Raw genomic sequence first — 22,994 nt, 5'->3', positions numbered from 1 at the left:
GGTCCCGACTTCCAAACCCCGATTCACGCCCCAAAATTTAAGCCACAGACCGAAATGGGACCCACGATGCCGACGGGACGCGGGAGGTCACAGTCGCCGCTCGTACGCTCCGCGTCAAGTATAAGAACGCTGTTACCGGAAATTTCACGTTTGGATAAGGTTAGAGTGGATAAGAGATGATTTCGTCGTGGTAATCGTAAGAGATTGCATTCAATCTAATCACGAGAAAAATGGAGCATAAATTCGTCGTGATCGTCGCAGAATTTGGTAAGTAGATAAGACAACAAGATTTGTTCACGTATGATAAGAATACACCTAGCTTAATGGAATTGATCGTCTTTGTAGACTGCAGTACACGGTGATTACCACCAGTGATTACCACTAATCATAAGGTAAAGTTTTCAATTTGACGTGTCTTATTTTTGCTAATGATATGGAATAATAAAAAGATGGATATTTCGATACAATGATTGATACATCAATGTCATGTAGTCACATCTCAATGTCAGATGATGAGCTGTATCTCGGGTTTGGTACATCATAGTAATAGGATCTTATCTCACAAGATATAGACTTCTATACTGAAAACTCTAATTGAATCTTTCCAATTTTATAGTGACTTAAGCTTTGAATAGGATCTTATCGAAATGCAAGGAAGGGAGGTATGGTTACTAGCTACATGACAACACACAAAAAACCATGGCTATCCAACCTTTTGACCTCACCAAATTCTTGGTGGAAAGACAGTAATGTTTAGCCACAGGCCAACCACCCTATCCCTAACTGGTCCTACTTTGAACAGAGTCCTCGTTACCATGTGTTCTTTAAACTTGCAGTCATTAGGTCGAGCTTTCCTCTTCTATCAAGTTTAATCATCTGCATCTGCCAAACAAGATGAGTCCAAATTCGTCGAGTTCAAAGGAGGTCTGATCGAGGTGGTATGGTCTTTGAACTCAAGTTGGAGATAATCCGAGGAAATAACTATTTTGTTTATATGCTGATTGATGATTTACCAATTGATCATCATGTGTTTAGTGGAACAAACTTTGCAGAAAAATTTGTACCGAGTAGCAGTAGATTCATAGAAACTACACCTCAGGAGCTTGGAAGAAGATGAAGACAAGGAGGTGTGAAGATTGGGCGTAGGAAAGGAATATTATGGGCAAGGAAGGCAGTAACGATAGCAATAGAGAAATGGACGGACCCCTTCCTTTGAAGCTTCTCTTGGAAGTGCCTTCAACTCCACGGGTGTTGATTAGGGCCTCCGGTTATCCATCTATATAGGTCCTTCTCGCTCTCAGCTTCTTTTCTTCCTTTAATTCGGCTCCAAATCTACCTCCCCTAATTGTTTGTTCTTCTCCTGGTACTTTTGTCTCTTTGTGGAGGTGCAGCAGCCATGGTGGATGTCTCGGTGCTCAACGACGTGGATGACTGCATCGACTTGCCTCCTGGGTTCAGATTCCACCCCACGGATGAAGAGATCATAACTCACTACCTCACACCAAAGGTCACTGACCTTGGCTTCACCGCTAAAGCTATGGGAGATGTGGACTTGAACAAGTGCGAGCCATGGGATCTTCCAGGTGAGTTGCATGCCTTCTCTTTGGCTTCTAAGTTTTGATCTCAATTTGGGTGCATGGTGCGTTGCTATGCGGTAGGCAAGGCGAAGATGGGGGAGAAGGACTTGTACTTCTTCTGCCACAAGGACAGGAAGTACCCAACTGGCATGAGGACCAACAGAGCTACCGAAGCTGGCTACTGGAAGGCCACAGGAAAAGATAAGGAGATCTATAGGGACAAAGGAGTCCTCGTTGGCATGAAGAAGACCCTTGTGTTCTACCAAGGAAGAGCTCCCAAGGGACAAAAGACCAATTGGGTGATGCACGAGTTCAGGCTTGAAGGCAAGCATTCTCTCCCCAATCTGCCAAACTCCGCAAAGGTAATAATACCATCACCTTCTTTAGCTCTTCCACGGTTCTCTTCAACGTTAACAATCCAGAATCCTCCTGTTGCAGGATGAATGGGTTGTGTGTAGGGTCTTCCACAAGAACATAGGACTGAAGAAAAGCCCACTTGGAGACGATCTCATGGACCTCGCTACCTTGCCTCCTCCGTTCATGGATCCCCCTCGTATGGAATCCAACTTCACAGGTCTTCCTCCTGGCGTGGAGGATCCAAGCGCTTACTGCACGCTGCTGGGATCGACGAACGTGGGCTACTTGCACCAGGATGAAGCAATGCTGAGAGCATTCGCTGCTGCAAACAACGACGTATCCGCCGCCACAAGGAAGCCGTGCAAGGTGGAGCAGTTCACCGACACCTCTTCTTCTGCTGTGTCGAAGTATTACGACGACTTGGACTTCACCTGGACAAGCTATGGATTCTGAGCACATCCAGTATAGAACGTAACATCACTCGTAGGATCTCAGTGTGTATATATTGAATTGCTATATGGTGTTAGCTCTGATGTTGAACATTTATTCTTCAGTTGGATTAGATTGCATCATCATCAATCTTTCTTTGTGTGATTAATACAAGCAACATGAGTCATATCATGATCACCTAACATTATGTAGTCTGTTGCTTGCTTCCTCAGCACTGTGTGAGGCGATATCCATTGATGAGATAGGCTCGAAGACTTGCATATAAGGAAGAAAACTAGGCAAAAAGAGTCTCATAAATTATTTGCCACTTCCAATCACTTCATGCTTTGTTAGTCCATTGGATGGGTCATGAAGTGATGATGGAATCTTGTGTTCATGCAGTACGTTCATGCGTATACGAATACCCACCTGGCATATGTAGAATGTGCTGAAATGTTACGTGTACGTATCTTTTGTCTAAATGCTTTCTAAGTACTGTAAGATGACACCGTATTAAAGCTAATCACTATGGTGCTTAATTATACTGTTCGTGGGCACTACTAATTACATCTTAAACACAATACTATGTCTTCTTGTCAGCTAACCATTATCGAATGAGAAGCTTCCTGCTCATACCAAAGCGTACCGCTCGTATTGGATGATACGTACCAATACACGGATCGTCGGGTACTGCTACAGTGCTACATTATACCAGTGATACAGTGTGTTACAGTGATATATTGTAGCACTACTAAAAAAAATAAATAATTGTTCGGTATATCAGGGTATACCGAGCGATACACCCTGATGTACCGCCCGATACATCGGTACCATACCGTATCGAACTCAGGTCGAAACGTCAGTACGGTACGGTATAGCGAACTTTGCTTCATGCATTGTTTGATAGATGTATGGCTGATTAATGGGAATTCGAAGTGATCACAGGATTCTTCAACTGATGGAATTGTAAGATGAATCTTTACAATCATAAGCTGCAAAAGATCCCCGTGGAGAGGGACCGAGTCGAAGCGTCGTCAACGTTCGCCGCTTAGGTTCTTGGACCGCTGTAATCTCGTTGCAAAATGACATCTTACAATCCGACAGGACGCGTTTGCTTTTTAGTGGGTCCCATCCGTTGGTCCCTTTGCATCCTGCCGGCCTCCTCCAGCCTTTTTCTTGGTTCTAATGCAGTCTCGAGCCTTATCTACGGATCTGCTGCTCTTCTTCTCCACTCTTAAGATGATAAGGTTTGGTAATTGCAGGTTTCCAAGCCTACCAACCCTCTTTCTTGCCATCACTTTCCTCTCCCCATGGGTTTGTTTCGGTGTGAAGACTCGTTGAGAACATTGTTTCTAGATCATTGCTGTGTGGTATATTCATTTATTAGCTTTGTATCGACGAGCAGTGGTCGTAGTCAGGTGCAGGCTACAGCTGACACATGGTCCTGAAACCATTGATGTGGCATCCCTCTTCAATCTCTCCTCTGTGTTCAAGAGATACATGACAAAGCCTAGCAATGATTCGGCCACTTCTCAGACCTCCAAAGATGGTGCAATGAGCAGCAGTGTCTCATGGGGACCAAACACAGAGAGGTCCTCACGCAAGAAAGGAACTCCAACAGGTATTTGACCTCATGAAGCCAAAGCTTAGCATCTCTTTTTCCTCCTTTTTCGAAGAGAATGGAATGCAGACCCTAAAATAGAGAGTTTGATTCACAAGGATCATGAACAAAGAACCTACACCTACAAGGCATAGAACTGCTTTGGTGTAGTTGCAGCTTTCATTTTGGTCCTCAGAAGATTGATGCACAGGTTTTGCCGAGCTTTCCAATCTGATACCAGCTTTGGCAACATAGAGTTCAGGTTGTGATGTTCACACAACACCAGAGTCACTCTCACTAGAAAAGCTTGATGGATGCAGTTGTTCATCATGTGTATGACTGGGACCCCGTTTACCTTCCTTTGTTCTTCACCTTGATTCATGTAAGAAAAGAATGGATTCGCCATTTGCGGTCTTCAGCCTCAGACTTGTCACCATATCTTCATCACATTGGATTCTTGAAGACGTGTTCTCCTCCTCTTCACGCACAAACACACACAACCAGAACTGGACAAGCCATGGCTTTGCACCCTTTGAAATCTGCTTCTAACTGGGTTTGCTAGATGTTGATCTTTCCATCACACACACACACACACACAGAGCTACAAAACTTGTATGTTCTTACACACTAAGGGAACTGAAACGTTCACTTTTCTCTTGTTGTGAGTCATGTCCAAAAGATTGCCTGCATCTTTTTTTCTTGGCCTTGAAAGTTTGCACGGCCACCCTAATCTGACAAGGAAAGGTGGTGAAAAGAGTAGGATGGTGTTGCCTAACCATTGGTTTTGTGGCAATAAAATGTGGCATTAGATTCCAGCACTAGCTTGGACGGCCATGGTGGAACACTCTCATCATCTCTAGGTTTGAGTAGACTGAGTGATCGCCCAACAGCATGAGCAGATTGATGCGTTAAGGCTGGAAATTATGTAGGTTTGCCACAAAAGGAGATAGCTTCATGACAGGACATTCTTGGGCGGGCTGTTGTGTGACATATAATCCTTGTGTAATTGCTTGGTTGATCGATTGTAGCGGGCCCCACGTGATATAGGGGAGGATGCTAAGAACATCTCAGTTTAGTTTTTCATTAACAAAAGGATAGTGACTGACTTACAATGAATTTAAATTTAGTTATTTTTAATCATTTAATATGAAAATATCAGTGATGATTAAATACTTAATTCAAGCCTATGTAAGTATAAAGTCTTCTGATATGGATACATCTTGATGATATTAGGTGATCGATACCTGGATGCTTTGTGATTGCCATTTTGATGCTATATGACTAATATCTTAACACTGTATGTAATTGGCACCTCAATACATGGAACATGACCTATGCTCTAACATGTTGCTTGACCCAAGCCCTTCTATCTCAAGTCACAAATGAGGCCCAAAGTGAAAGGCAAAGGTCCTCTGTTTGCAGGGCAATGACCTCTTCAGGAAGTAAAGGGGGGGAGGGAGGAGAAGGAGCTCGTTTGCCAAACATCAATTTCTTTATCAGTCTCATTCAGCAAACTTTGGAGAAAGCAAACTGTCATGGAAAGCCAGAATCAACATGTCATTGTTTCTGCATCTCATCAACCTGTTTGTGATTATTCCTAGTCTCCCCAAACTGCTCTCTTGGATTGCTTCTTCTACCGGATGAGCTTCAAACATATCCAAAGAAGACAAAGAATTCTTCCTCCCGACCTTCTACGTTAACTGCAAGCCAAGGAAATCCAGTTATCAGATTCTTTCCTCAACCATGCTCATCGCAGCAGTATTAATATCCATGCATGCCGGAACGGCATGCAAGAAGAAGAAGGAGGAGGAGGAGGAGAGGGAAGATTCGGCGGCAGCAAATCAAGATGGGCGAGATCGTCTTCTTCGATGTGGAGACCACAGCTCCGGCCGGCGAAGGGCGGAGGCTACAGCTGCTGGAGTTCGGAGCGATGCTGGTGTGCCCAAGAAAGCTGACGGAGGTAGAGAGCTACTGCACGCTGATAAGGCCAGCAGACCTGTCTGCGGTGGCACCCAAGCGATGCAGCGGCATCACCCGCGAGGCTGTCGCCGCCGCTCCCACGTTCGAAGAGGTCGCCGACCGGATATTTGGGATTCTGAATGGTACGTGAGTGCTTTGCTAGCATTAGTGCAACATAAATGTGGAACGATGATCTAAATCTCTTCCCTGCAGGTAGGGTTTGGGCAGGGCATAACATCCAAAGATTTGATTGCCATCGGATCAAGGAGGCTTTCGCCGACATCGGGCGACCTCCTCCGGAGCCTAAAGGCCTGATCGATTCCTTGGCCATCTTAACGCATGGGTTTGGCAGGAGAGCAGGTGATCTCAAGGTAATGATCTCAAGTTATTCTTTGTTTGCGACTAGTGTTGCTATATGTTGATCTGTGCAATTTGGCTATCAGATGGCAACCTTGGCTTCTTACTTTGGGCTCGGCCAGCAAAAACACAGGTTAAATCACCTGCTCTACATATCAGCATTACACTTTGGAAACTGCTCTCTCTCTCTCTCTCTCTCTCTCTCTCTCTGTGTCACATCCAGAGTATATGTTGGCTGACACACACAGTTCTTGTTTGCAGAAGTCTTGACGATGTTCGAATGAACATCGAGGTCTTCAAGAATTGCGCAACAGTGTTGCTTTTGGTATGTTAGGATTAGCTCGCAATCGAAAGACAGAAGCAAAATCTCTGTTAGTTCTAATTACTCGATACTTGCTGAGCACCTGCAGGAATCCAGCCTCCCGCAAGTGTTTCCTAACAAGAGTCTGGGAAATCTCGGAATGGTGACAAGAAGCAGAGCTAATGGGAGGTCATGCGGCGTCGAAGCCTGCCGGAAATCTCCTCAACCTGCTTCCCCTGTAATCCATAGAGCATCTCCTTACAAGAAGGATAACATAAGAAAGGTAAACCAGTTTGTGATGCGACCCTACCTTCACTTCACGATGTGACGGGGAAGGTGAGATCATCTGATCACAGAAGAATGTTTATGGTGGTTCAGGTGATGGAGAGAGCAAAGGAGGCATTGAGCAGTGCTCGTGGAGCCGCGCCTCTCAACACCCTCCTTAGACACTCGAGGAGTCTGCTGAGATGAGGAACATGGTGGAGGGAGATGATCCTCTATCACCAGCTAAGGAAGAAAAGAGAGCTAATGGCGAAGGACTGAATTGTTCTTACTGTGGCTGCATGCAGACTGCATATTAGTTCTCTTTTGTTTTCCTAATCTTATCTCAAATATGTGTACATTCAAGTGAATCAATCAATTCCTTCTTGTATTCCTCTGTCTCGCCACCCAATAGATGTTGCCGTTTCCCATCTATTTCTTGTTTCAGATTATAGTAGTCCTCAATGTCATGGTGATGATGGAATCAATAAAATTTAGATCAACACCAACTCTAAGAAGCTCATTCTTCTTTATTTGCATCAATATTTCTATTTAAGAAGTGAGGAGTAAACTCTCTTTTGTTTTTCTATTAAGAAAAACTATTATAATAGAATATTTTTTTTTCTTTTTTATGTATCAAAATGGGTTCCTCATCAAAATATTAATTTATTATAAAAAATAAATATTAACTAGAGCAACATAAATAGTGAAATAATAAATCAATCACAAAATAAGATACTAAAATTTTTACATGAAAAATTCAATACTAAAAAAACCACAACACCATTGTCTATTTCAAACTTCTACTATTACTGATAATAATAATATGTTTACATTAAGTCTTCTCCAGAATAACTAATGGATCATAACAACATCAAAAATACGAATCTTTGCTCAACATTAATATATAATCATCATCAATGAATTTTATGAAAAAAAAAATTTAGATATCATAAAATGGGTATAGCAGGAAAGTACCTTAGAGAGGATAAATTACAGATTGATATTGTTAAAATTGTAGAGTTTATTGTAAGAATTCTTTACATAAAATTTAAGCCAAAACCAACAAAATTTATCTATAACATCTCGATTGACCTCATTCAATAACTTCGGGGAAAGGCTTTGCAATAATCGATCAAAAGAATCTAGATGATTTACGATCACTAATCTAAGTAAGCATTAATTATCCTCATTTCATAGCTGAATTGTAGCTCGCCTGTCTCTTCATCTTCTGCTCATATGGCTTGGAGAGATATTATGAGCTTCTTTGAGAGTTTATAGCTGATATAATTAAGTTAAAACTTCTTAGCTAATTGCCTGAACGAAAAAATAGATTCCTGAAATGGATTGGCAAACACACCCTTACTGGGATGGCTTCTACAGATTGATTGCCGCGACCCACATAATACGCAATTCACCAACAGGATGGCTTTCTCCACCAAATTGGACGGCGCAGTCGAAGGTGTGTTGGGAGATTTGCTGCGGCTGATGTTCCAATGATGGATCAGCTTCGTAATGAAGGTAAAACGTTGTGAGTTGAGCTTCGCACAGAGAAAGCAGAGCTCAGACACTAATATTACCCAAGCTAGCTAAAACAAGACTCGGAGCTTCATGCTCCAATGCATCTCAAGCTCATCCATCGTCGCAGCAGCAACAGCAGTCTCCCGACGCACCTTCAACTCCACCATCTAGTTCGGCGGACAAAGCCATCACGTTAGTAGCCACCCTATCAATTGCCTCGAAAAGCTGGGACCTGCTGCTGCCCCGACCGAGACCCAGAATCTGGGCTTCGACCTCTACACCACCACTCGTTACATTTCCTTCGGCTGAGCATTACGTCGGCCGCGTCAACCCATCCGTCGAAGCCCCCAAGTTCCTCCTGTTCTCGGAGCTTAGTTTGACCTCCCAAGTCGTTTTCTCACATGTCAATTCCCATGCCTTCGGTGGTTCCCATTTCGCTGTGGCGAAGAAAATGCACTGGGCTTTTCTGTACGAGTCATACACCCGTATCTGCTGCTGCACCGATGCACCCGCTTGAGGTACAGGAATTTCGAGGATAATGTTGCAGCGGGTCTGTCGCCATCAGGCGATTAGACAACTCCCAGGAGAAGATGGAGAAATGAAACCAGAGTTGCTACCAAAGCAAATCCCAAGGATGGATGCTGATGAGGATTTCGATTTCTTTTATGGTCTATTTGTGTGGCCTTCATCTCGCGAAGGACAAAACATGCAAGACCAGAACAAAAGGGGTTATCTTCTCCTTCTTACATTTTGTAACAGCAACAACACTTGGGAAGCATCACTTTCTCGAGCAACCACCAACTCTGGTTTCATTCCTCCAAAAATCTTCTGTCCTTGTTCTTATTCTCTCCCTCTTCTTCTGATTGCAGCTTTACGTAGCAGTGGTCTGATCTCCGTAGATTCTTTCTCACCATTCTATTTATTATTAGATATCTTAATCAGAATATAATTTTAATTCTATTTTCTCAATATACTATACTGCATTCTGTGTTTCTCTCCTCCTTTGAATGCCCTTGCAGTGCAATCCGGTTTCACAGTCAGCTCTTCGCAGCCTGAGGGCGAAATGGCCCAATTCATATTCGGCTCGTGATGTTGTTCGAGGCTTAAAGTCTCTTACCTGATCTCTAAAGAACCTCTCGCAAAATGTGAATTGATGCTGAAGCATCGAAGAAACAATAAAAAGGCAAAGTAAATCTCAATCTGCACATAAGTTTTGACTGTTAGAACTAGTCCCAGGATATTTACCACAAGGTAATTTTGGCAACACAACAAAGATAATAAAGCGGAAAGAATAAAAGCGACAAGAACACCAGAACACCAGATATACGTGGTTCGGTCAATTGACCTACATCCACGGACGAAGGAAGAGCAAATCACTACTATAAAAGATGGACACTTACAAATGCCTTAGGAAATGTTCCTAGGCCATAAAACACCTTCAGCTTCCTAAACAAGAAGACTTCAAACCATAAGCAGGTTTTCTTGTGATGCCTGCTGTACTTCTTGTGGTGTCTGTGGTACATCTGACTTCAAAGCCCAGGCCCTTATTTATAGTTCCCAGACGAGACAACAAGTCTAATTTTCACGATGTGGGACTATGGGACTTGCCAAACTAACAAATCTCCACCTTGGCATGTCCCAACAAAACTTGCTCCACCTTCTTCACAAAAGCCCCAACGGGCAATCACCAACAATGAACACCAACCAAGTCCAAGCACTGCTTGAACTTGTAAACCGGAACATGCTTCGTAAGCATATCAACTGGATTGTCCTTCGTATAAATTTTCTGAACAAGGACCTTTCCCTCAGCAATCAACCACTTAGCGAAATTATCAAAAGAAACTGCATCTGAATAGGTAGTAGGCTCACCAACTTCACTTGTCTCTTTTGCAACAGACAAAGCATATGCAACCAAATTTGCATATCTTTGTGGTGGTCGAATATCTCTCCGTGGTCTATCCTTGGCTATGGAATATTGCTCTTCCTCTGGATCATCTGCGTCAGTAGACTCGGGACCACCTACTGGCATTCTTTGAGTAGAAGAGTTCGACTTAAAAGAATCTGAACTACCAATCTCAAGCTCCACCTGCTTCTGCGCACTATCATTTGTACAACTAGTAGATTCCTCTTTAGAAGATAGCATAGATAATTCATCAAAAGTAACATCTCTACTGATTACAAATTTTGGGGATTTAGGATCAGGACACCATAATCTGTATCCTTTCACCCTAGAAGCATACCCAAGGAAAATACACTTTTTAGCCCGAGGCTCTAATTTTCCTTCATTTACATGCATGTATGCTGGACACCCAAAAATTTTAAAATCAGAATAATCAGCAGGAGTACCTGACCAAACTTCTTCTGGAGTTTTAAAGTTAAGTGCTGCAGAAGGAGCGCGGTTGACAACGTAACAGGCCATATTAATCGCCTCTGCCCAAAAGTCTTTTGTCAACCCTGCATTTGAGATCATACACCTCGCTCTCTCCAAGAGTGTTCTGTTCATACGTTCGGCCACACCATTTTGCTGAGGCGTCATCCTAACAGTGCGATGCCGAACGATTCCTTCATTTTTGCAAAATTCATTAAAGTCACCTTCACAAAATTCCATGCCATTATATGTTCGAAGCTGCTTAATCTGTTTACATGTTTGCTTCTCAATCAAAGCCTTCCATTGTTTAAAGGTTAGAAAAACATCATTTTTATGCTTCAGAAAATAAACTCAAACTTTCCTGGAATAATCATCAATGAAAGTCAACATATACCTGGCACCACCCTTAGACTGAACTTGAGCTGGACCCCAAAGGTCTGAATGAATATAGTCAAGAGTACCTTTCGTTTTGTGAACTGCCGGAGAATTGAAGCTAACTCTTTTCTGCTTTCCAAAAATGCAGTGTTCACAAAAGTCCAGTGGCCCAGTACTCTGTCCGCAAAGTAGACCTCTTTTGCTCAATATGCTCAAACCTTTTTCACTCATATGACCCAAACGCATATGCCATAATTTGGTGATGTCAGAATCAGACAATGATGATGACGAAACTGCAACCGAACCTGTGACAGTAGTTCCCTGCAGAATATACAAGCTACCAGACCTACAAGCTTTCATAACAATAAGGGCATTTCTAGAAACTTTCATAACTCCACTTTCAGCTGTGTATTTACACCCAAGAGCCTCCAGGGTGCCTAAAGAGATGAGATTCTTTTTCAAATCAGGAACATGTCTAACATTAGTGAGCGTTCTCACAATACCATCATGCATTTTAATTCGAATTGTTCCTATACCAACAACATCACATGCGGCATTATTGTCCATCAAAACAATTCCACTATTACATGATTCATATGTGGAAAACAAATCCCTATTGGGACACATGTGATAAGAACAACCCGAATCTAAAATCCATTCATTTTTAGACTTTGTCCTATCATCAATGGCAAAGAAAATATTTCCAAAATTCTCATCAGATGCTACACTAGCTTCAGCGGACTCAATAGTTTTCTCAACAAGTTTTCCTTTTTGCTTTAATTTATTTTTCAATTTAAAGCAATCAGATTTAATGTGCCCCATTTTATGACAATATCTGCATTCCAAATTTCTATGTCTGGATTTAGATCTACTACTGTCAAATTCTCTTTTATCCATTCTCCCCCTAACAACCAGACCCTCAGCCTGATTCTCTCTACTTTCCCCAGTGATATTCTTGTCTATCTGCTCCTTAGATTTCAGTGCAGATTTAATTTCTTGATACGAAACTGTTTCTTTTCCATAAATCAAAGTATCACGGAAATGCTTAAAAGATTGGGGAAGAGAACACAAGAGCAACAAAGCCTTATCCTCATCATCAATTTTTGCATCTATATTCTCCAAATCCATAACCAAAGAATCAAACTTATCAAGATGCGAGAGTATAGATGTACCTTCAACCATCCGAAGCATATACAGACTCTGCTTCAAGTAGAGATTCTCCACTGTCCTCTTCATGTACAAGGCTTTAAGTTTGTCCCACATGCTCTTAGTCGTAGTCTCCGTAGCTACCTCCCGTAAAACCTCATCAGAGAGATTTAGAATGATGCTGGATCGGGCCTTCTTATCCATACCCGCAAGATCTTCCTTTGACGTACCATCTGGAATGTTCTCAGCACCCTGAAGTGCCAAATCAACTCCGTCTTGAACCAGAATGGCCTCCATCTTGAGTTGCCACATGCCGAAGTTGACATTTCTGTCGAATTTCTCGACAACAATCTTTGTTATTGTCATTGTTGCCGGTTCGGTCAATTGACCTACATCCACGGACGAAGGAGGAGCAAATCACTACTATAAAAGAGGGACACTTACAAATGCCTTAGAAAATGTTCCTAGGCCATAAAACACCTTCAGCTTCCTAAACAAGAAGACTTCAAACCATAAGCAGGTTTTCTTGTGATGCCTGTTGTACTTCTTGTGGTGTCTGTGGTACATCTGACTTCAAAGCCCATGCCCTTATTTATAGTTTCCAGACGAGATAACAAGTCTAATTTTCACGATGTGGGACTATGGAACTTGTCAAACTAACATTGACTCCAACCCAATATATATATATCATCTAACTCTTCCTAAAACAGACGGTATGTTCTTCTTGCACGAGCCTCAAATTGTAGGACAAAGAATGGGGATGACACAATGCATTTTCTATTATGTCTTAATGAACCTGTTTCTTAGTTCCTCGTGTGAGAATTTATTGTCTTCGGATGCATTCTCTTTCCAATGATCGATATACCTAAGATTAGTCTTGGAATCAGCTACAAATGTTGAGACATGCTATGAATCATTGCCTTGATTGTTTTCTAACAAGTTATCGTATCTAAGATTATCTATCTGCTTTGATCTACCAATCATATGTGGTGGAACTACTCATCATCCTAACATGGGAGTATAATATTCTTTGTTTCTCTTCTGAACCAATGCGTTTGAAGAATTTAATTTCCATTCAATAATTTTTTTTATCAGAATAATTGGGTTCTAATATGGATAAATGATTTTATTACCACCTAAATCTATTCCTGATGAAAAGAACAGCATAACCAACACCTGTTCCCAGGAAGATCTTTGGTGGATGACATCCAAATGGTTCCTAAATTTTGATGTTTTCTTTCCCTGCAACTCTCTTCTGGTTGCCACTTCATTCAGATGACAATCTGGTCCTGGATTGCCTTTTCCCCGGTTTCTCTGTTCTCCTAATGGGTTTTGTAAAGCAAGTGATGGTGGTCCTGCTACCTTAAGATTGCAGGCAGTAAAATAGCTTTCATGATGTAAGATAGGATTGTGTCTGTGAGGGTGACAGGCCCAAACGATTGAGCATTATGAGATTCTATTTCTTCCGAATGAATGATTCTCCATGCAAGTATCTTTTCCAAAGTAGTATTTTTCTAGGGTTTGGTGGGGTGTGTTTGATGTTAAAGTGGCTTTATAGGAACAAACATGGAACGATTACTAGTAAAGATATCAAATGATGAACGAAGTACCTGAAACTTAAAGATATGGAGAGACACCGATGCGAATGAGAGATATCATAAGGGAAGAACGCCAAACTAGTGGAATCATTTACCTAAACAGCAGATCCACACACCACAAGCTGCAGCTTTAAAGTACCATAGGGTGGCCTTTTTGGTGGAGATTTGTATTGGTTCTATCAGTGCTGGAGCTGTGAGCTCTCTTTTCGAAAGTTATTTTAAGCTCGACCATAGGACAAGAGGACAACCCCACATGAGTGTGGGCAGCATGTGTGATGCCCGCATGATCTGCTGACTGATTTAATCGTCGAAGAAAACCTCTGAAAGAGGGAAGAGTTTGCAGTGAAGCAGGTAACCCAATAATCTTGAGTAGATAGATAAAAAGGTGAGGAGGAGAGTCGCAAACTGTTCTTTCTCCCACCTGTCCTGATGTTTATGGTGTTAGCATTCGGAAATGGTGTGTGTAGGGAGACCCACCATCATGCGGAGTTGCTGCCGCTCACAATATCAAGGATTCAGTGATGAATTATTTGAAGTGATGAAGCGTCTTCACGGTTCATCATTGCTCCAGTTACTGCAGGTCGAAAGAGAAGGCGTTCATGGAGGACAAGGACTGACATCCTCACGTGGCGCTGAAACTGCGGTGAGGGTTTTGTTGGGGTTTGAAAGATGGCATCTCCCTCCTCTCGATTAATTACTGCATGATGTGAAGCCCCCCCCCCCCCCCCCCCACCAGGAGAACACTCGAAGCACTGACCTCTCCTCCTCTTCCTGCAGTTGCCGAAGGGCAGGAGGAGAAGGACAGCGAAGAGTCTTGAGCAGATCACTGTAGGTATGCAAATGGGTGCTGCCATCGATGATGAGCTCTACAAAGGCAGTAGGCAATGCGAGGAGTGCATGCTTAACCATATATGTGACAATAATATTTTACGTTCATGTGGAGAACATGCGATTAGAGCAGCATCATCATGGACCACACAAAGTGTCTGAATGGTAGCACCAACCTAGTCAAAATGTTCATACGAGGACCACATCAAACATATTTAATCATCATAAAATGCTAGATGAAGGAAATAAAACCTTATAATTGGCTATTAATGTTATGACTGTTGGTAAATGGCAGAATCTCTCCTATTATATTTCTTTAGTGTTTGCTCACTGCAGATAGCAGAAATGCATGAACACAGAGAGAGAGAGAGAGAGAGAGAGAGAGAGAGGCCACCATGCATGTGTGAGGGACCGGCAAGTCAGCGGGAGTCGCGGCGAGGCGTCGTTTTCTTTAGGGCAGACTGCTCAACAACCCATGCAGCTTGTTTCTTGTTCTCTTCTTTTATTCCTGCTTGAATCTTATCAAATCATGTACCCATTGCTTGCTGTCATGTTTAGGTATGTATCCTGGATCATGAGAGTGGTAATCTGGAAGAAGAGCATGCATGAATGATTGAAGTCGATAATAATATGTATGGATCTCTTTCTTTCTTCAGAAAAATCTCTCTTTGTACAAGTGAGGAACATGTCAACAGTGGTCTCAGTGGTTTGATCCACATTGTCATGCATTTTATGTAATGATTACTAGCTTGTCGATTGTGGTCAGATGCCAGTGTGCATTGACTATGGATTCTTTGTGGAGACAGATCTATGAGGCACAGGTAGATCAATAGAGGTTCACAGAATATAAATAGAGTTCATTGCTGCTTAATAAGCTATGATATCTCAATTGTTTAAGTGGAAGAGGGAAGTTATGATGCAAAGCATGGAGACAAAGGACTCAATTGTAGTGAGCCAAGCTCAAGATTCTCTGTAAGACTGGAGTACACATTGCAGTCACTGATTGAATGCAAAACCAAAGAAACATGAAAACATTCATGGTCACCAACACAACACAGACACATGTGTTCCTTTAGTTTGTGTCTACAAAGGTGATCATGTCACATCAATTTGGAGTCACAAAACCAAATTCCTTTTTGATGCAGCAGCAAAGGAAGAATCAGGAACTGGAAACATAAAAGAACATGAGAATGTTGATCTAATCATGCAGGGAAAATGAAGGTGTCCTCAGAAACATCCATGCATATCAGAGAAATCATGAACAGCTATTGTAGAAATTTTCTCCAGAATATGTTTTCCTCAAGTTTATTGATTGGATACATGCTTGTATATTTTCTTTGGCTTTCTCTTGCTCAGTCAATGAGGTTCTTTCTGATTGATTTATGTCCCCATTATCCCCTTCTACTTTTATGCTTGTGCAACACAACTTAGACCCATTAGCCAATGATTATACCCTGTCAATTTAAATTAGATTAAAGAAGAAACTACATGACTAAAATTAGATCTAAGTGACATGTCAATTCCATATCACAGTGTAAATTAGATCAATGAAGTGCAAGCTTTGGTCTCTGACAACTCATGCATTGTTTGTCTTTGATATCATGAGGAATTCAGAAGCATCACCACAAACACTAATTGACAGATATAATGATTAGTTCACAGTTGATGAACCAAACAGATAGCTATGACTTAGAACTCTTAACAGACATGGGCTTATGAGGAGATGTGTACAAGACTATTTTATGGCTTGATCTAATGGCCAAATAGTACTTGGAATTGGGGGGTACTTTTGGATACTGCCATTGACATCATTTGCCCTTGTGAAGCACCCCCTCAGTTTTTTTGAATCCAGTGTCCCCATGGAGTGGCCTACACTTGAGAAGAGTCTCACTCATGGGACCCTTGTGATGTAAAAGGTACACAAGGCATTAAGGAGGGACTCAAACTTGCACAAAGAGAAGTAATAGCACATTAGCTTATTTCTTTTGTAGTTTGCATTGCATTCAATGTAAGGGAGGCATCACAACCCCACCAATCTCCCTCAATCCTCACCTTCCCAAACAAAGACAACTTGTCTTTCTCTGTTGGGATGTGACTCCTTTGTTTCTTCCTTTTGGGCTGGGATGGGGATATGGTGTGCTTGTGCTATCACAACCACTTAAGATGATCTTGGACAAGAATCATTATCATTTTTTAAGTATTAATTGGTTAAGTACTAATTGGAATATGAGTCCAGATAATTTTAATATCATTTTTTATGATATCATTTTTGATAATCTATCGAATATATTTTATTTTTTTATTATAACGTCTAAAATAAGTCAAGAGGATCATCCTATCGTATTGTATCATGATGTTACGATAATAAATCTAAGTCTTATTAGGAGAGAGAAATGACCATTATCTTAAGTTTGAATTCGATCTCCTTGAGCTTGTATATTATATATATTTTTAATATAAGTATCATGCTGTTATGAATTTGATAATAAAAAAAAATAAATATAAATTAGAGTTATCCTAAATGGTGACATGTGGGTAGAGTGATCGGAGACAATGGACCTCATCTGATTAGATCGGACATATGGATTGGATTTGATCGCTTTGGTTTGAAAGAGTAGGAAGACATTGCTATCTTCATCTTCCTCACAATGACAACTCCACCATACTGTATTGGCCACAGCTCAAAGCTCCCTCACCTGCCTAACCTATCTCTTTCCGATCGAAAAATATGAATAAATTACGAGAAAATTGGGACTTTCTCATTTTCTAAACTCAAAAAATATTTTGTAGTATCAAATCAACAAAAGAAGCATACAATTTGTACTGATTTGATGACACATTTTCTATTGGTTGATTCCACAGTAATGAAAGAACACTCTCTATTCCACAGAGAGAGGCCTCATAGTTCCCACGTGCCGAGGCACAGGCACGTGCGGGTTGGGCAGAGGCTGAGGCCAGAAACCAGCGTCCGTGACGGAGTCCTTTTAGAGCTTCCGGTGGTGGTGGTGGTGGTGGTGGTGGCGGATCTCTCCCCCCGTGTGAGTCTCTCTGAGACAGCACTCCGCAACGCAAAAAGATGGAAAGGGCGGAAAGCTCCAAAACCTTAGACCGCCGTTGCTGCTACTACTGCATGAAGGAAGGAAAGCCAAAAGGACTTCACCCACATGTGTTTGCACTGTGCATGATGGTTATAAAACCCCCGGCGTCACGCTCCTAAAGGCCGCAGTAAAAGCTGCACGCAGACGCACTGCCACCACCACCAGCCACGGTACTTACTGCTGCATGGCTGTTTCGGATTCCATGATATCCAAATCAATATATTGTTGTCGACTGCCACGGCAACTGCCCGTTTGTGGAACGCGGCCGATCCATCTTCCATGCTTATGAGATCGTATTAGCTCGTCAGGCTCCGAGTAATGCGAGTGATGATTCTGAGAGGGAAGTTTTACCGCTGTCACCACTGCAGACCCATAAAAGCAGCTGTCAAGGTTGAGAACGAGGAGCCAAAGGGAGGAGAGATCGAAGAGAGAGAGAGAGAGAGAGGGGAGGGGCGAAGGTAGACTCATCACCCAAAAAGTCTCGGCCTCACAAGAGGAGAGAGAGAGAGAGGTTTCAGGTGGTAGAGGGAGAACGTGCTCCTCTATTTGAGCAGATCTAGATCTATATCTCTATCTATCTACCTAGTTAGACTAAACACAAGAAAGAGAGAGAGAGAGAGAGAGAGAGAGAGAGAGAGAGATTTCTTCTGGGCAGAAAACAACGCCAAGGGCATGCCGGGAGAAGCAACAGCCGACGGTGGCGTTGCGGCCGAAGAGAGCTCCATTAATGGCTGAGTGCCCCGTGTTTACCCCTCTCTTTCTGTGGAAATGGTTGAATACCTCGGTCAGTGCTAGTTTTCGAGAACCACGCACCCTTTTTTCTCTCTGAACACTGAAGTGGAGAATCGTCGTCTTTATCAACAAGTTTGGTGAGTCCTTTTACAGACATACTTCGCTTTTACTGCCTTTCTTCTTCTGATATGGGTGTTGCAATGGTAGCTGAGAAATAAATTTGGGTAGAGGAGGAAGAGAGAGAGAGAGAACGAGCGAGCGAGAGAGTAGCTTCATGGACGTGTACGAGGCAACGAGGGTGGTGTTGGCGAGGATCCAGTGCTTGGACGCAGAGAACGCGGCCAAGATTATGGGCTACGTCTTGATCCAGGAGCACGGCGACAAGGAGATGATCCGCCTGGCCTTCGGTCCCGAGGCCCTCCTCCACTCCGTCGTCCTCAAGGCTCGCAAGGAGCTCGGCCTCCCTGCTCCCCCTTCGCTTCCCTGCTCCTCCTCCTCCGCCGCCGCCCCTGCTCCCCCAACACCTCCAGCAGCAGCTGCAGCCTCCCCTTCTCCCCTGGGACTCCTCGCCCGACAAAACTCGTCCTCCCGCTTCTCCTCGCTCGCTGTCTCCTCCCCCACCTCGTTCGCTCCGCCGCCTGTCTTCTCCCGCGCCGGTAGAGCGAACAGCGCCCTCAATGGGTCCCTGGACGAGCTCCACGGCTCCGACGAGCTCCTCAGCCCCGGCAGCCCCAGCCCCTCTCCGTTCTTTAACGGCGGCTCAACATCCGGTGATCCTCTCGTCGATGAGTTCCACCTCCAAGACCAGCTCTCCTTCCTCAACGACCCAGCCGCCGGCTCTGGTCCGGACAACTCCTTTCATATGGGCCCAAGAGCCGCTGCCGCCGCCGGCGGATGTGACTTCTACCCAGACGTCGGGTGTCGTAGCCCGAGCGGCAGCGGTGACGGACTGCTGTTTCCTTACCGCATGGGATGGGGCGTCAACGGGAACCACCACCGCCGGAGCTGGTCCGCCGCCGACCTCCCCCTCCGTTCGGATGCCGCCGGGTTAGGTTGGAAGCCGTGCCTCTATTTCGCCAGAGGTTATTGCAAGGACGGCACTGCTTGTCGCTTCCTCCACGGTCTGCCAGACGAAAACGCCGCGGCGCTGGAGCAGCAGTGCCCGGACCTGCTGCTTAGGTCCAAGAGCCAAAGAATCGGCAGCGGCGGCGCGACGCAGCTCACGGCGTCCGCTTTCCCTTACTCTCCGCTGGGTTCGCTGCCGTCCTCCCCATCGTCGACAAGCAAATGCCTCGACTTCCTTCTCCAGCAGAAAAATGATAGCCAAAGGTAGCAAATTTTTCGCGCTGACATTCGCACATCTGTCTCTTCAACGTGTTGTGATTGTTCACAGGGCGGCGGCGGTGGCAGCGGCACTGATGCGGACGAGGATGGAAAGGAGCGATCTTGCGGGGATGGCGAATCCGGGGTCGAGGCAGATCTACTTAACCTTCCCTGCAGACAGCACTTTCACCGAAGAAGATGTCTCCAACTATTTCAGGTTGATTGTGTCTCGATCATTCGCTTCCTACCTCAGTCAACAATTGAACTCTGTCTGATCTCTGCTTCATTCCATTTCGAAGTATCTACGGGCCAGTGCAGGATGTGAGGATCCCGTACCAGCAAAAACGAATGTTTGGATTCGTGACCTTCGTCTACCCGGAGACCGTGAAGCTGATCTTGGCGAAAGGAAATCCCCACTTCGTCTGCGATGCGCGGGTTCTCGTCAAGCCTTACAAGGAGAAGGGAAAAGTCCCCGACAAGTGCAGGCACTCTTCTCTCTCTCTCTCTCTCTCTCTCTCTCTCTCTCTCTCTCCTTTGCGATCATCATCAATGTTCTTGTGTGAACTCATTCAGGAAGCAGCAGCAGACTGAAAGGGGAAATTTTTCTGGGTGTTCGACTCCCACGGGCTTGGAATCTAGAGATGCATATGACCTTCAGCAACTTGGTTAGATTCTTCATCCTTGAAGCTGAACATTGTATCACTCTTTCTGCTTGTTCTTCTAGCTCTTACCGAAGTTTAAGCTGGACGAAGTAGGAGGAGCAAGGACGCTGTACAACAACAACAGCAGCAGCGGCCAAGAGCTGCTGTTGCTGCGGAGGAAGCTGGAGGAGCAGCAGCAAGTGCTGGAGCTACAGCAGGCCATCGAGCTGCACGCCAGGCGACTCATGAACCTCCAGCTCCTCGATCTCAAGAACCGGAGCCTCTCCTCCTCCACCCCATCCTCCATCAACTCCCCTGCCATTCATGCTGCTCCAGCGGTCACCATTCCTACAGCCGACACAATGAGCAATGGCAGCGGCAACAGCAGCAGCCAAGAACACTCCCCAACTGGAGGTCAGTTTGATTGTGATGAACATCTAATTATCGGTTAATTGATTCTTCGTCACAAGTTTCTCCTGTTTGCATCGTAGGAGCAGATCAGAAGATGAACAGCTCCAATGGTTTTCTCGAGAAAAAGACAGTCGACCCTGCTGATAAGAAGGAATCTGACGCTGAAGCGAACCCCAATAAAGATAGCGATATCCACGAAAGGTATCAGACCATTAAACAACTCAACCATTGGCTCTCTCTCTCTCTCTCTCTCACTACTGTTGCAGAAGCACTAACAAGTTAGCGTTCTTCGTGTGCTGATTGAGTGAGAGCTGTTTCTTCTTCTGTCCCCAAAACATGGAAACAGCGCCGAGCACATCTTGCCGGATAGCCCCTTCGCTTCGCCTACCAAATCGTCCATCGCTCTCGATCCTTTCTCCGCCGCCGAAGCGGACATCGCCGCGACCAGTGCTGCCATCGTCAACAACGGGAGCAGCAGCGGTGCCCACCTAATTCCCTCTACGTTGCTACCGTCGACTTCCACCATCGACATGGCTTCCCATAAATCATGCTTCCTCCAAATGCCGAGGTAACGACACTCCTGCCAAATGTTTTCTTGTGGTAGATGGAAGCACGACCCATGTCTGGTTTATATCACAGGTTCTCCTCCAGCCATGGAGCCATTGGAATGTAGACTTGGAGGTGTAGCCTGGTGGGTGAAGAAACCCTCCATAAACCAGAGTAAGCATACGATCAAAGATAACGCGGGTTTGGCGAGTTCGTCATCATCATCATCATCATCATCAATTTCCGAATGCTTTCTGGAATGAAAAAGCAGTAATGAATCAGATGGTAACTTCTTATAGTGTAAGCTACCTTCGCTTCCCCTTCCCCTTCCCAACTCCCAACTCCCAACTCCTCCAGCTGAGTCACGGAAAGCTGCAACTTCAGCAATCAAGCAATCAGCCAGACTACATCCCTACTTCTACTTGATAGTGTACCAGTCACCACACAGCTGCTGGTTTCCACCCACCAAGAATACTCTACAGGCTCACAAACAACAAACAGGAAAGGACAGACAGACAGCAGACTGAATTCTGTAAAGAGATAGCTCAGTAAGAGAAAAAAGCAGCACAGAAAAAGTACCACAACAAAGAGGAGATGACTGACAAAAAGATACTCAAGTGTGATCATTTGCCTGCTGTTGAGTGGTCTTCTGTTTTCCTTTTGCCATCTTCAATTGTGGCAAATATATAGACAAACAAATGCTCAGATAGTTACAAATGGTTTCATCTCCTCCTTCTCTCGTGTAGATCGAGTATATGTCTTTCTGCTTCTGTTCATTCTCTTCCATCTTCACTCTATTTGGTACCAAAAACAAAAGCAGGTGAATAGTTGGGATCATAGATTACTTCTGTCCTTTTTATCACCCTAATTAATTCCTTCAAAGTGGCACAATTCAAGGCTCTTAGAAACTTGAATTATTAGCCTTTTTTTTCTTCTCTTTTTGCTCCTTCTAGCTGGTATTAGCTTTATGGCACAAGGAACAGAGATGAAAGGAACAAAGTCAAAGCAATATGATGATGTGATGGGACTTCTCCCCCAATAGAGTGGGACCAGCTGTGGATAATTATCCTTATGTGACAGAAGCTTGTGTGCACAAAAATTTAAGCCTATCAATGATACCACTCTACTGAGGCCATGATTGTTTGGAGCTCTAACCTAATTTTCTTGGAAGAGGTTGTCCATAAAGCACAAAAATGGTCAAATATCAAGTAAAACAAGGATGTTTTTTCATTTTTGGAAGAAAGACTACTACAGGTTGGTGATTGCTGGGTGAATAACCTAACAGTTTAAAAGAAATTAAAGTTTTCTATTTATTTAGGGTTGACAATAAAATTATGTCAGATGGTTCTTCAGAAGCATTGCACTCCTAGAACATCTGAGAGCATGTACTTGTATGCAAACAGTAGAGGTTTCATTGAGGGCTTGAGATGTTCCTTCCATGAGTTGTTTCTGAGCCAACAAGAAGATCAAGAAAGTATGTAATTGAGATTGGCAAGGCTTACTTCTTATAATCTAAGGGTAGGTGTTATACATAACAGTCATTATAACTATTACAACTTTCAGCCT

At 43.7% G+C, this 22,994-nt stretch overlaps 3 protein-coding genes across 9 annotated transcripts; all 3 read left to right on the top strand.

Annotated features, from left to right (window-relative positions):
• Positions 1-702: 702 nt before the first annotated feature.
• On the top strand, positions 703-2,513 carry LOC135645576 (NAC domain-containing protein 87-like). 4 transcript variants are annotated; one of them, XM_065164099.1, is made up of 5 exons: positions 703-938; positions 1,053-1,284; positions 1,395-1,583; positions 1,659-1,939; positions 2,016-2,513. In XM_065164099.1, exons 3-5 carry the CDS (start codon positions 1,397-1,399, stop codon positions 2,385-2,387), a joined length of 840 nt encoding a protein of 279 aa, XP_065020171.1. In that variant the 5' UTR covers positions 703-938; positions 1,053-1,284; positions 1,395-1,396; the 3' UTR covers positions 2,388-2,513. The 4 variants fall into 4 exon arrangements, with proteins under 4 accessions (XP_065020171.1, XP_065020168.1, XP_065020169.1 ...); XM_065164096.1 differs by having other exon boundaries at positions 707-938; positions 1,392-1,583; XM_065164097.1 differs by having other exon boundaries at positions 707-938; positions 1,036-1,284; positions 1,392-1,583.
• A 3,266-nt stretch (positions 2,514-5,779) lies between these two features.
• On the top strand, positions 5,780-7,274 carry LOC135644827 (protein NEN4-like). The gene is made up of 6 exons (XM_065162747.1): positions 5,780-6,065; positions 6,136-6,293; positions 6,366-6,412; positions 6,541-6,604; positions 6,690-6,863; positions 6,959-7,274. Exons 1-6 carry the CDS (start codon positions 5,810-5,812, stop codon positions 7,049-7,051), a joined length of 792 nt encoding a protein of 263 aa, XP_065018819.1. The 5' UTR covers positions 5,780-5,809; the 3' UTR covers positions 7,052-7,274.
• Positions 7,275-17,880: 10,606 nt separating this feature from the next.
• LOC103995393 (zinc finger CCCH domain-containing protein 53) lies at positions 17,881-22,173 on the top strand. 4 transcript variants are annotated; one of them, XM_009415969.3, is made up of 9 exons: positions 17,881-18,644; positions 18,736-19,836; positions 19,901-20,047; positions 20,130-20,315; positions 20,404-20,495; positions 20,583-20,885; positions 20,963-21,083; positions 21,229-21,450; positions 21,522-22,173. In XM_009415969.3, the coding sequence occupies exons 2-9, from the start codon at positions 18,782-18,784 to the stop codon at positions 21,553-21,555; spliced, it is 2,160 nt and encodes a 719-aa protein (XP_009414244.2). In that variant the 5' UTR covers positions 17,881-18,644; positions 18,736-18,781; the 3' UTR covers positions 21,556-22,173. The 4 variants fall into 4 exon arrangements, with proteins under 4 accessions (XP_009414244.2, XP_009414245.2, XP_009414243.2 ...); XM_009415970.3 differs by having other exon boundaries at positions 18,715-19,836; positions 20,586-20,885; XM_009415968.3 differs by having other exon boundaries at positions 17,886-18,644; positions 18,715-19,836.
• Positions 22,174-22,994: the final 821 nt, after the last annotated feature.

Source organism: Musa acuminata, chromosome BXJ3-8 (assembly GCF_036884655.1).
Source record: "Musa acuminata AAA Group cultivar baxijiao chromosome BXJ3-8, Cavendish_Baxijiao_AAA, whole genome shotgun sequence".
Lineage (NCBI taxonomy): Eukaryota > Viridiplantae > Streptophyta > Magnoliopsida > Zingiberales > Musaceae > Musa > Musa acuminata.
This window is presented reverse-complemented; position numbering and strand designations above follow the sequence as displayed.